Source organism: Amblyomma americanum, chromosome 8 (genome assembly GCF_052857255.1).
Source record: "Amblyomma americanum isolate KBUSLIRL-KWMA chromosome 8, ASM5285725v1, whole genome shotgun sequence".
NCBI lineage: Eukaryota > Metazoa > Arthropoda > Arachnida > Ixodida > Ixodidae > Amblyomma > Amblyomma americanum.
In genome coordinates, this window is record NC_135504.1 from 113,740,567 (window position 1) to 113,753,910 (window position 13,344).

The window sequence follows — 13,344 nt, forward strand, 5'->3', positions numbered from 1 at the left end:
TCAGACTTTGCTGGCATTGGAGAATTCTGCAGACACTGTGTACACAGTCGAGCGCACTTTTCGATTTCAGCATCCATACCAGGCCACCAAAACAAAGACCTTGCCATGCCTTTCATGACAACCACTCCCTGGTGCGTTTCATGTAGCAGTTCCAAGATATGCTTCTGGGCAGGAGTAGGCACCACGATTCGGTTACCCCAGTACAAGAGATTTCTGTACGTGTTCAGCTCATCACGTCTTTGCCAGAATGGCTGTAGGGCTTTGTCCGGGGTGCTTTGTGGCCATCCGTCCTTGACCCACCGCAGCACTTGGCTTAGGGCTTGATCACAACTCGTGTAGTGCTGAAGCTGCTTCACTGACACTGTCAGTTTTTCCATGCTTGAGACTGAATTCACCAGCTCTGGTGGTTCAGGTGGATCAGCAAAGAGCACTGCCAGTGGTAGCCTGCTCATGGCATCTGCATTTCCATTGAGACGTCCAGGTCGGTGCTCAATAGTATACGTGTAGGCACCAAGTGTGAGTGCCCAACGCTGGATACGTGAAGCAGTCATGGCTGGAATTGCTTTATCTTCACGGAAGATGCCGACCAGTGGCTTGTGATCAGTGATGAGGGTAAAGCTGCGACATAGCAAGTAGTCTCTGAAGCGTGTGACACCAAATATAATGGCTAGTGCCTCCTTTTCCAGATGTGAGTAGTTCCGCTCCGCAGGTGTGAGAGTTCGAGATGCGAATGCTAGTGGGAATTCAACCCCTTTATCACGATGTGAAAGCACCGCACCTACACCATACGGCGAAGCGTCACAGGCTAGCACGAGCTCCTTAGATGGGTCATAGTGTGCCAACACTTTTGCCTCCATGATGGCTTCCTTGCTTGTGACAAAAGCTTTTTGTTCTTCATCTGTCCACCTCCAGTGACTGTTCTTGTGAAGCAGTGCATACAACGGTGCTAGTAGTGTGGACAGGTTCGGCAGAAACTTTCCGTAGTATGACAGGAGTCCAATGAAGGATCTCAGCTCACCAACGTCCTTGGGCTCGGGCGCTTCAATAATGGCTTCTGTGTTTTTCTTTGATGGTTGAAGACCAGTGGCATTGATCTCGTGGCCCAAGTAAATGAGGGATGGTTTGAAAAACTCACACTTTTCCTGTTTGAGCTTCAACCCTGACTCTTTGACTCGTTGCAGAACTTTGCGCAGATTCTGAAGGTGCTCTGCGTCAGTTCTTCCTGTCACCAAAACATCGTCTAAGTAGACTGATGTGCCTGGGATGTCACGAAGGGTTTCTTCCATTCTTCTCTGGAAGAGGGCAGGTGCTGATGAAACACCAAATGCCAGACGGTTGTAAGCAAAGAGACCTTTGTGTGTGTTGATGACCAGTAGCTTACTGGTTTCTTCATCAACAGGCACCTGATTGTAAGCTTCGCGGAAATCCAACTTGGAAAACTTGACTCCGCCTTGCAAGGATGCGAATATGTCTTCAACTTTTGGCAATGGGTACTGTGTCGTTACCACTGCTGGATTCACACCGATCTTATAGTCTCCACAAATCCTGACACTTTGGCCATCTGCTTTGAGTACTGGTACAATCGGTGAAGCCCACTCAGAATGGTCCACTGGTGTGATGATGTTTTCACGTTCTAGACGCTGAAGTTCATTTTCAACCTTGGCCCGAAGTGCGTAGGGTACCGTGCGAGGTCTGAAGTATCGTGGCTGTGCATCCGGTCGAACGTTGATATGCACCTGTGGTCCTTTCAGTGTCCCGCAGCCTGGTCTGAAGATCTCTTCAAACTCCTGCAGCATTTCTTTCACTTTCCCTTCAGTGGTGCTTTCGAGCTGTGTCGCATTTACTTGGCGTGGTAGCAGGTCAAATGCTGTAAGCCAATCCCTGCTGCACAGGTTAGGGCTCTTGCAGGCTACTACAAGCAGTGTCTGCTGACATGTAGTCTTGCCAAGACATACGTCAACCACCAGCGTTCCCTGCACCGGTATTGTTCCACGTATGCAGTTCAGCTTGATGTCTGTCCGTGAAAGCTGCGGCAAAACACCTTGGTGCTGCCGGTAAGTATCTTTTGAGATTAACGAAACGGGAGAACCTGAATCCAACTCCATTTCCAGTGGCACTCCATTGACTATGAATGTCACTGTGATTGGCTTCAGGGGTGACTGTGCACGCAAAGAATGCAGGTAGTACTCAGGTGGCTTCTCGGTCGACTGTACTGCATTCACTGCAGTTGCGCTCAACTTCTTCCCTTTCTCAGCACCAGACAAACAGTAGTTCGCCAGGTGACCTACTTTGTCGCACTTGTAACACCTTGTGTTGATGTGCTTGCATTCCGGGGGCCTGTGATCACGGGATCCGCAGCGTACACACGGCCTGGACTTCTCTTGGCGTCCGGTTTTGATTTTGCCTTTAGGCTTCGGGTCTTGCCCTTTTTGGCCACCGAGCCCTTGCAGGTGCTGCTTTTTCTTGTGCTTGACATAATTCGCTGAGCCTTCTTGAACCGGGGAAGTCGGTATGTCCGCGTGGCCCTTTCGCAGCTCGTTTGCGTTGAGTTCCGCCGCCTCTGCCGTTCTAGCAATCTCCAGCGCTTTATCTAGGGTGAGGCTCTTCTCAACTAACAACCGTTGCTGCACGGCTCTGTCACGAATTCCACACACAAGTCTGTCTCTCAGCATGCGGTTCAGCGCCGTACCGAAGTTGCAGTGTTCCGCCATTTGCCGGAGCTCGGCGACGAACACCGCGACGCTTTCATTCTCGAGCTGTACTCTGGTGTGGAAGCGATAACTTTCGGCTATTTCCGATGGAGCGGGGCTGAAGTGGCTGTTGAGAATAGCCATGAGTTCAGTAAACTTCTTTTCTTTAGGCTTTACGGGCGCTAGCAAACTACGGAGCGTCGCGTACGTGCTTGTGCCGACCGTCGACAAAAATACCCACTTTTTCTTATCGTCGTCTTCGATGCCATTTGCCTTGAAGAACGCATCCAGCCGTTCCGTGTATGACGACCACGGCTCTTTGTTGTCGTATTCTTCGACTCGACCAAACGTCGCCATGTTTGCGCGGGAACGAAGCGTGCTTCACTTCACTGGCTACTGGCGCAAGTTCACTTGCCTGCGTGCATCACGATGCGATGTCTTCGCTTGCGTCCGGGTCCCCGCTATCCCATCCTCGTCGCCAGTTGTTGTGTTTTGGGATAACGTAACAGCAATCTTTATTCTCCTGGGTTACACGTTACACAGGGCCGGCGCTGGCCGTACACACACACAGCACTTGCTGGGCGCGCTCTGCGGCGGTGGCGCCGTCTCGTGCCACGCACTCATACACGCACACACAGGCGCTGGGATGGTGGCGCCATCTCTTGCCACACACTCAATACACATACACAGCAACAACGTTCCTCATTCGCAGGGAATTCATGAAAACTTAGTCCCCCTTTCTTTTTCCGGCTGGAGCACAGCAGTACATTTGTCTGAAAAATAATGAAACAGCATTGCAGTGCAAAGCTATAATGGCAGATAACTGTGCAGTTCTCATCACACAACAAATAATGCAATAGCAGGATCATATTAGCTACGGGAAACCACGTTCACATATGCATCATACCAAAGCAAAGCTTGGGAGTAATTCTTGCTTCGAGAGCAAAATAGCTGAGCTCAGAACTACTGACTAGTGTAGTGGCGTATAAGTAATACGCGAGCGCTTATCTTGATTCATTATGTTGTTCGAGCCAGCGAGAGCTTCGCAGTCATATAGCGCGGCAACTTTTGTAACACGTGCACACACTCATAAAGAAAAAACTCAGCGCGATGGCATGCAATTTAGACGACATGCTGCACGGTGAAAGCCTGCGTTGCACCCATCAACTCTTATATTACCACAAAAGCTGCATGCAGAAGCAATTCGCAACTGTTTAACAACGTACCTCAACTTCTTGGTCGCTTCAGGAAAGAGTCAGAAAAAAACATTCAGCGTCGAAGCACACCAACAAAGCTGGTGCAGCGGCTGAAAGTGCAGGCAGTGCCGGCCGGGCGAGCGCCTCTCGATGGATGGATGGATGGATGGATACGGCTGAACCCTTTACATCGGGCGGTGGCTCAAGCCACCTAGCCATGTCTTGTGAAATTTTACTCCTGTCTTGCTTTTAGCCACCAATCAGATAACCTTCGCTTGGTTACTTCTAACCTCTTAAAATCCACTTTCCCTTCACTATCCCTAAACCCCAATGCCTTGGGTAAGTCAGCCCCGCTGCCTTCCACTGTAGGGTGAAGCCCTTTACAGAAAAGTATCAAGTGTTCAGCCGTTTCCTCCTCCTCTCCGCACGCAATGCACAAAGTGTCTATCTCCTGGTACCTGACTCTATACTTCTTAGTCCGCAAAACTCCAGTCCTGGCCTCAAACAACAAAGAACTTCCCCTACAATTATCATAGATATTTTCTTTGACAATTTCCTGTTTAAAGGTCCGGTATGTTTCTAGTGCCGATTTCGTCAGCATCCCTGTTTTCCACAAAGCTCTCTCTGTTCCTTTAACCTTTTTCTTAACCGATAATTGCTGATTTGCCCCCTTACTGCTGTCCAGATATTTGCTTGTCAATTTTCTAGTTCGCTTTCTCCATTTCGTGTCAACATTCTTTATATACAGGTATCTGAAAACTTTCCTAGCCCACAGCTTTTCCTCCATCCTTCTCAATCGTTCCTCAAATGCTATCTTACTGCTAGCCTCTCTGCTCTCGAAAGACGCCCATCCCATATCACCCTGTACCCCCTGATTTGGTGTATTGCCATGTGCTCCCAAAGCTAACCTCCCTACTCCCCGTTGCCTAATTTCCAGCCTTGCTTGAACATCTGGCCTCATACACAGGACCGCATTCCCGAAGGTCAGGCTAGGGACCATCACCCCTTTCCAGATCCCTCTTACCACCTCATACCTATTGTAATTCCACAGTGCCCTATTTTTCATGACAGCTGCATTCCTACTAGCTTTATTCATTACATATTTTTCATGCTCTGTCAGATACTCAACACTGTTATTTATCCACACCCCAAGATACTTGTACTCATTCACTACCTTTAGCACGAACTCCTGTATTCTATGCTCGCCGCCCTCTTCATTAAATATCATGACTGCAGAATTTTCCTTACTATACTTGAAGCCTAATCTATCTCCCTCTGTACTGCATATGTCTAACAACTTCTGCAGGTCTTCCTTGTTGTCAGCCATTATCACTATATCGTCCGCATATATTAGTCCCGGTAATGTCTGTTTAATCAATTCCCCTTGCTTGAAAAAAGATAGGTTGAAACCTAGTCCGCTCCCCTCTAGCTTGGCCTCCAAACCTTGCAGGTACAACATGAACAACAAAGGGGACAGAGGACATCCTTGTCTAACCCCCCGCTGTATGCTTGGGCTAAGACCGCCACCTCGCGGGGTTTTAGGGAACTAGCAGTATTACACTCTTCTGCTAGGCGAGGCGCCGAATGGGACGGCCGGAGCAAAGGCGCGCGCCGCCGCCGTAGCAGATCGCGGCGGCCACGCGTCGACGTTCGCGGAGCCACCGCTTCGCATAGCACCTGCCGGCGAGTAAGCCCACTGCCCCCTTCGAGTACGCTGCGTTCCAATACTCTAGACGTCTAAGACGTCTAGTGTGACGTCTAGGAAGCAGTATGTCCATGTATTGGAACTTGTCTAGTGCTCACGCCGCCTCGCGGCATAATAATGTAACTAAAGCTTATGAACAGTTGTACTACTATTTTTCACAAACTGAGCAATAAAGATAATTAAAAACGTGTTTTCAACAAGTTTACACATTTCTTCTGGAATGAATTTGCGCGTAAACCGGACTGGTGGATGTGCCTATCGGTCAGTCTACTTGTAGCAGACGGGACCGCTCTCCGAAGACGACGCTAAAGAGATATGCGATTATTCTTTTATTATTGATGCTCAACTGTACATGCTCCTCGAACGTGCTCGTCCAGACGGTCCTGTAAACATAAGAATACGAAAGACTGTAATTAATATGCGCGAAATACGATACGGCTAATATACACTGCAACAGGAAAACACATACGTGACATTAAACCCGCTGTCTGCCCTACGTGGCACTCGGAGACAGCGAGAGACCTAAATACAGCAGCGATCTTTAATCCTGCAACGACTAAAATCAATTCGCAACATGCCGGTGTATTTGTTCTGAGAGTGTAGAGATAAAAAAGAATGCACGCGAAAGAGTTGATGCAACTAATACAGCAACAGAAGAACACATTTGTTAACCGTCACGCCAGCCGTCTTAACGCCCGTCGAGGAAACCAACGACAGCGACGAGTATTCTCTAAAATCAAGTACTAATTAAGATCCGGCATCGTCCGGATCACGTAAACAGACCTACAGCGTCCGCTGCTGTAGCAAAGCTCTCAACTGCACGATTTTCTCCTGCGTGATTCACTGCTAGGAATCGCACGTCCACGAAGATTAATTAGCCACTAGTTTGCGTACCAAATAACATAATGGAATGACTCACATTTTTTCTTTCCTATACTCCGTGTACAGTCCGACGCCCGCAAGAGCACGACTCGCTCATCCGCGTACATCAGCTCCGCCATCTTTAGACAGCAAGTTAGCCTGCATCGATGTGGACTTCGGCGAAGCAGTCTTATGAGACTGCTTCGCTGAGAAATGGAACGCGTCCCGAGATGGCGGCTGTCCGGCTAGACGTATGAGTATAGTGTACTAGAATATAGTCTAAGTAGCGTCTACTTGGGACTATTGGAACGCAGCCACTGTACCCGGACGTACCAGCGATCGCGGATTCGGCCGCTTATCTGTTTTTTCAGCAGCGTCCGCTTCGGCGGGCGCGGTTGTTGCTGCGATGCGCGTCTTTTCTTTTCGTTTTTCTCTTTCCTCTTATTTTTTAATTCTCCTCTGTCTGCACGCGGCAGCGGTGGTGGCTCGGCTCGAGCCAGTAGGCAGGCCTGTGCAATTTCCTTTTCATCCTTCTCCCAGTCACAACAACAACAACCCGTGCCGCCAGCTGTACAGCTTGCGTCTCTTTTTTGTGAGCGTGTACGAACAGCGCGCTTGTGTCCACCGCGCGACGCGGCGCGCGCGTCCCTGTCAGGAAGGCGGGGGCAGTCTGACAGCTCGCGCTGTGTTGCGCGCGCCGTGGCGAAGCAGTTGTGCGCCTCCTTTCCGAGCACAAAATTGCTAATAACAACAGCAGGACACATTGCTGTGTAGTAGGATGCAGTAATACGTATCTGAATTCGCCTGGGACAAGGTTTTATGGATTCCCGACGCGACACTGGGAGACGGAACGGCGTGAGCGCTGGATTCGGCTTATTCGTCGCCAAAAGTAAGTTTGAGCTCCTTTTCTTGTTCTCATACCATGCTGTAGACATAGGGACTCGTTGCAGTTTTACAGTGCAGGAAAAATCAAGTTTTTTGGCACTGTCTTGATGCACTTACGTGAACTTATATGACGATAGATAAAAAGCGCCGCAGCATCGTTCCTTGCAAGCGTGTAGCGGAGTATCATGTATATTTGTTGCTATTTTGAACTATGCAGCGAAGATGGTACGGATTGGATGCCTTCGAGGAAATCAAAAATATGCAGCAGGCATTTTGTAAGCAATGCTAAATCGAATGAAGAAGGGCACCCATCCTACGACCCAAGCATCTTTCCATCAGCGTACAAAAAAGCAAGCACAAGTGGTTCGTCCGGGCGTCATGACAGGTATGCTGACAAATGTATCAACTTCGGGTTCATTAATGTGTACTTGTTGTGTTTTCGGGGCTAGATATTTTCTCCAAGAACGCGTAATTGGCCTGAAAAACGACAGCAGGCACATGGGTGCATGCAGGTGCGCTTGTAAAACTATCATATGTGTTCGCCACAATCTCGAACGTCTCCATTCCTGTCGTCTTGCTGCACATCTCTTAGACCATTTTAAATGTACTACGCTGCTGTATTTATTCCCCGTTCAGAGCGGCGTGTCACAATGCTTTTTTTTTTTGCTCCGCCTGGTCGAGAGCTTAGTTGTTTTAATACATTGTGCTGGCGGCGGTGAGCGAAACGTCTGTTCGTTTGACGACTGACCTTGATTTCTCTTCTTTTTGCACTTCCGCTTAGTTTTGTTGCATATTTGCAGGCGAAAGGAAAGAGAGAGCAGAAAGCATGATCAGCAGATCGACGATGATCCTCGCCCACTGAATGCAGTTTCACCTGACGCCAACTCTCCACCGAGTGGCGGTGACGAAACTGCGTCACAAAAGAAGTTTGCCGATGTACGTAGGTTTTCCTTCAAAGCAGCATTGAGCGTTTGCAAAACTGTGAGAGGTAGCTTATTTGCGCAGCGAAAACCACTTCACCATGACAGCCAAGCCGGTTCCGGGGACAGAAAATAGGGTGCAGTGCTGTAGACACACATAATTCCTGCACATTTCTGCAATTTGTTGCTTTCGCGATAAAGGTAGTTAAGTGCAGCTCTACCAAGCCATTCCTTAGCAGATACAACTCACTCTCCCCGCGCTGCAATCGCGAAGGAAGGGTGCGCCAAGGCAATTCATGTCAATGCATACACAGCGTACGGCTTGGACAGATGTCTTAGCGCTGCACCCAACTTCTCTTCCTAGGATAGGCAGCGTTTTCATGGTAGAGTTTTTGCTACGCAGGGAAGTTGACTCACGGAATCTTGAAAAGGATCAGTATGCAAGCAATCCGGAAAATGTTAACAGCAGCCGCTGACCTGCTACTTTTTTTTTGTATTTCGTGCATTGCAGGCATGCACGATGACCGACATGGAGCCCGAATGCCTTTCCGGGGAATTTACGTTCATCTCGACAACATCAAATTGCAACGCAAGTTGCTATGTGCACCACAGGACTTCCACCACCGCTGAACGCGGAACCTCATGTGATTCAGCTCAATTGTGCGACAAAAACGTGGGCCCTGTGCGGAAACAGCCGTACTTTGGAGGTTTTAGGGCACTCCATGGTAATGAGGCTGCGCTGCAAACCTTCACTGCGGTGTCATTTCAGCTTTTTTCGATGCTCCTAAGTGTTCTTCCGCCAGGAACGCAAAGGTTAAGGGAGCTTTCCGTTGAGGACAAGCTTCTTTTGTTTTTGATGAAGCTGAAACATGGCTTGCCGTTTTCGTTTCTCGCTTCACTGTTTTGCGTGCACAGCACAACGGCGTCCAGGGTATTCAAGTGTGTTCTTGTGAACATAAAAGTAGCAACGAAAGACTGGATCTATTGGCCGTCACGACTAGCAGTGCAGCGCACAATGCCGCCGAGCTTCAAAAGGCACTACGATACGTGCAGGGCTATTATAGATTGTACTGAAATAGAAACCGAAATGCCGCCAGATGTGGAGACACGCAACCTGTGGTTTTCCCACTACGAGGGCAGGTACACCCTGAAGTATTTAATCTGCATCGCACCGAATGGTGCAATAACTTTCGTATCAGAAGGGTGCGGCGGAAGGACTTCGGACGCGACCATCACAGTGGACGGCAAGCTGTTATCCCTTCTAGAGCCTGGCGATGTCATTCTAGCGGAGAAAGGCTTTCCGGGAATTCGCACTGACGTTGGGGTGCAACAGGCGACACTTGTGATGCTACCATTTGCGACGAGTGCCCAGTTTACGGAGTCAGAAGTCGATGCAACGTATGAGACAGCGTCTGTCCGCATTCATGTGGAAAGAGTTATCCAAAGGCTGAAAACGTTCAATATACTTTCCCAAAGAATTCCCCATGAACTGACTGGGTATGTCGATGATATTGTTCATGTGGTCGCTGTGATAACAAACCTAAAGCCAGGAATTTTTGCAAGGAACGAATGCAATGTCTCATAAGACACTCTGTTTATTACACTTCTCGGTATGTACATATTGCACAGCTCTGTTTTTGACTCTTTGGTAAATAAACAAATCATGAAAAAACTGAGTATATTTCATGAAAGGATTACTGCACCATTACTTGTTGTAGTATTCTTTCAAGCATGTCAGGTACTTTGCGAAGTAAAACTCCCGGAGCACCGGAATCGCTTCGGCGAGGTATTCTTCATCCCGGGAAATTTTAATCAGCTTCCGTGTAGACGTAAAACCAGCACTGTTGAAGCTCCAGGGCGTAAAGGGACATCTGTATTTGAGCGCAGTAAGTGTGCTTTTTTCGCAGCTCCAGAGCATCGTTCTTTTGCAAATATGGCAAAAGTGGATCTGTTGTCAGCGTCTGACCTCTGCGACTGAAGGGGCACTTTATCTCCAAAAGCACAGCCTCGTTCTCGTGCGTCCTGCATTTCAGAACAGAATAATCAAATGCAGCAATGGAAGTTATTGATGTTCTGGCAAAATAGCAAAAATGTGATATCTTGTACAAAAATTATTATATACTTACAGAAAGATTCCGTCTGGAGAGCACGCTAACCACGACTCCTTGCGTGAAACAACCAGGCCGAACAATGAAACTTCAACGCCGTGTTCATTCTCAAATGCTCGGCTGGCTTTGGGCTCCATCGCGATGCCGTATCGCACGGTTGGCCCTCCGAAGTCTTGCTCGAAAATGAGGGACCTCGCTCTTCTGTCAATATTTTCTGGCCGACAGCAAAGTACTCTGTAGGCCTGAAAAAAAGCAAATAGCGCACTTCATAAATTTTGCAGGGTTCATTAAATGTAGACGTTTTTACACAGAGTTGTATGATACGCTCGGTAAAGAGGAATAATTCGTTCCAATTGTCTGGCTTGAAACAGCAAAAGAAAATTAGAGCTTAGAATAAATATTTTGCAGCCAAAACGATATTTCTGCGCCAAGGGCAAGTTTACTCACATTATCACAATTTTGTTTGCTCACAGCAAACTGCTGTTTCCAACCTTTTACTCTGGTATGCGAAAGTTCTTTTATTTCGTAGTGAGTCCTCCGAATCCCCCTTTTTTTGGTAGTTTTTTTTCCACCATTGGTGGCCGGCGGGTTTTACTTGGAATTTAAGGCCCTCGGCGGAGCTCGTTCGGCTCCGCAGCTGCCATTCCAAGGACTGTGCCACTGCGGGGCCCGCCCTTCGCGACGGCCAACACGCGCGCGCGGTTTCTGGTCTAACAATGGTCAAACCCGTGCGGAAGGCGTTTGCTTGACTCTTGCATTACCTCCTAGACAGGTTTTTAACTTATGGCACATTCAACAGACGCCGAGGAATGCTAATGGATCTCTGGGAACCCTTCCCTCTTCTTGCACCTGCGATTTCCGGTCATTGACTTCGCAACTCGTCCGAGCTCACACCTGAGGAAGCCCAAATTTTGCGCAGCAAAGAATCGCTTACCTTTGTTCCAGTTATGCGCGGAATCCTAGCTCGCTTCCACTGCGCCCTGTCGTCCAGCGTCTTTTTGGACAGTGAAGGCACGTTTTCAGGGGCAACAGCAACATGTTCCTCATAAATCTTTGCCTCCACATCTGAAAGACTGGGTGATAATTTAGTACAGTAATCACATATCCTAATGTCGAAGAATCAGGGCACTTGTCCTAACTGTGTAGAAATTAAACAAACCTTGCAGTGAAATTCCGCTTTTTTAGCACAAGCTTTCCGCAAGAATCCTGCATGAAGTAGCTGGGGTACTCCTTTTCTGAACAATCCCAGTCAAAAAGTTTTACGTTGCCGGCAGGAGTTTCAGTGCGCACAGGCGCTTCACCACAGCTTTCATCCTCTTCTGCTTGTAAAAGCTCGTTTATTGGACATTTGATATCCCCAAAATATTGACGCACGTGTTGCAGCGATAACGACCTAGCAGTTGCTGAAAAAAAGAAAAAAATATGAGCGGCAGATTACTCAGCGGGTACATCATTTCAAGGGATAGTTTCAACAGGGAATTTCATATCGAAAACCGAAGGTGCTGCAAACGAGAATGTTATCAAGTCAGGTTTGCGCCGTTCGCTCTAAAATTGGAGTTTTCTAGTTACCTTCAATGTTATGCCGCTTGGCCGTCTTCGAAAGTTTAGGGTAAACCTTCTTAAATGTAGGAACACCCCAGGCTTGCGGTTGGCTCGTTTTAGAGAGCGTTTCACACTGCTCCAAATACACGGCAACGGCAGCAGCGTGTTTGCATTTGCCTGCGACGCCTGCCTTGCAACTGCAGCTCGCGGCAACAAGCTGTCTACTGGAAGATAGCTACATAAAAAAAATAAAGTAAGATCGCAGCGCTAACAGACATTAGATAGAAATATTTCTTACCGTTAATTTGATGGTTTTCGGTGGCGCAGTGATGCTCGTCTGCGCAATGCACCGGGCTGCTACTTCGCTCCCGTCGCACGACACCACCTCTTTCACGTTGTGTACGTGTCCTGCTTCAAAAAGCTTCGTGCCTTTCTTGATGTTTGCTCCTCTAAAGAATTTTTCCGCATCGTGAATAGCGCGAAATCCCGCCTCTACAATAAGCGGCACGCCGCTGGCAGACGCCATCCCTTCGATGTCGCGAGGCGAGCCTTCCTGACAGGGACTAGGAACTGGCCGCGAGGGGCGCTGAGCGCAGCAGCGACGGTGGCGGTGCCTGGCGGGTGCAGGGTGCCTTAGTGCAATGCTACCATTTGGCGAGGATTCCACGGGTACGGGCAGCACCAATACCCCCGAAGACACGTGGCAGGGCTGTACCGCAGCAGCGTATGCGTGCATACCAAAGGCGTTGTCAGCCTAGTCGGACAGAGCGGAGCGCAGTGCGCCGCGACACATCCGAGTCGCAGGGAGCCGGGTCCGCCACTGCCTGCCTCCATGCCATGGACCGGGCTCCTTCGCTGTGCTTCTGCTCTCGCAGCCAACCTGGGCTACGTACACATAATGTCCGGCCGGCAGCGATACTCGCGTATGCTACCTACCAGATTCCCGCTGCGAGGTCGAGGACTCTCGCCCAGGAAACTGGTTATCTGTCCTGGTATCAGTGACGCTATATATATGTGCCCCGAATATTGAACGTAATGGTTTTAGTTTAGAGTAATCTGAGCAAGCCCACAGCCATTTGCAATAGCGGAAACAGCTGTGGACTGCCGTAGATCACGGACCCTGGACAGCCCACGAGGGTGGCGATTCGAATTGTTGCGGCTTTCAAGGTCACGGACGGAAGCGGCGAAGCACGGCTACTGCTCTCCGCTGCACCGTTGCTAGGGCCCGTTGCTATGTATGACGTCACAGTAAAAGAGCCTTGGTCATTGGCGAGAGCCTCTGCTTCGCCAAACCGGCCGGACCGCCGCGGGTGGTCAGGCGCCGGCGCGACTTGTTTGTTGGTTGTGAGAGCGGACGGTCGTCGAGTTGGATGTGCGCGCAGTTGCTGGGTGCCGTCGGTGGTGATAGCTTCTTGATGGCGTTGTGCGTATCGAGCT

General features: G+C 49.1%; 2 protein-coding genes across 2 annotated transcripts; one reads left to right on the plus strand and one right to left on the minus strand.

The window, feature by feature from the left end:
* Positions 1 to 7,083: 7,083 nt before the first annotated feature.
* Positions 7,084 to 9,919, plus strand: LOC144100646 (uncharacterized). The gene is made up of 4 exons (XM_077633525.1): positions 7,084 to 7,341; positions 7,555 to 7,722; positions 8,138 to 8,273; positions 8,769 to 9,919. Exons 2-4 carry the CDS (start codon positions 7,574 to 7,576, stop codon positions 9,840 to 9,842), a joined length of 1,359 nt encoding a protein of 452 aa, XP_077489651.1. The 5' UTR covers positions 7,084 to 7,341; positions 7,555 to 7,573; the 3' UTR covers positions 9,843 to 9,919.
* Positions 9,920 to 10,065: 146 nt separating this feature from the next.
* On the minus strand, positions 10,066 to 12,447 carry LOC144101578 (uncharacterized). The gene is made up of 6 exons (XM_077634731.1): positions 12,206 to 12,447; positions 11,935 to 12,142; positions 11,525 to 11,768; positions 11,300 to 11,438; positions 10,414 to 10,607; positions 10,066 to 10,279 (listed from the first exon to the last, which is right to left on the minus strand). Exons 1-6 carry the CDS (start codon positions 12,431 to 12,433, stop codon positions 10,066 to 10,068), a joined length of 1,227 nt encoding a protein of 408 aa, XP_077490857.1. The 5' UTR covers positions 12,434 to 12,447.
* Positions 12,448 to 13,344: the final 897 nt, after the last annotated feature.

Excerpts from the sequence above, each read along its gene's own strand:
- LOC144100646 (XM_077633525.1), top strand. The coding sequence starts at position 7,574 with ATGCCTTCGAGGAAATCAAAAATATGCAGCAGGCATTTTGTAAGCAAT. Across the intron at positions 7,723-8,137 it reads TCGTCCGGGCGTCATGACAG|GCGAAAGGAAAGAGAGAGCA; the intron begins GTATGCTGACAA and ends GCATATTTGCAG. Across the intron at positions 8,274-8,768 it reads CACAAAAGAAGTTTGCCGAT|GCATGCACGATGACCGACAT; the intron begins GTACGTAGGTTT and ends CGTGCATTGCAG.
- LOC144101578 (XM_077634731.1), bottom strand. The coding sequence starts at position 12,433 with ATGGCGTCTGCCAGCGGCGTGCCGCTTATTGTAGAGGCGGGATTTCGC. Across the intron at positions 10,608-11,299 it reads CGCGCATAACTGGAACAAAG|GCCTACAGAGTACTTTGCTG; the intron begins GTAAGCGATTCT and ends GCTTTTTTTCAG. Across the intron at positions 10,280-10,413 it reads GTTTCACGCAAGGAGTCGTG|GACGCACGAGAACGAGGCTG; the intron begins GTTAGCGTGCTC and ends TCTGAAATGCAG.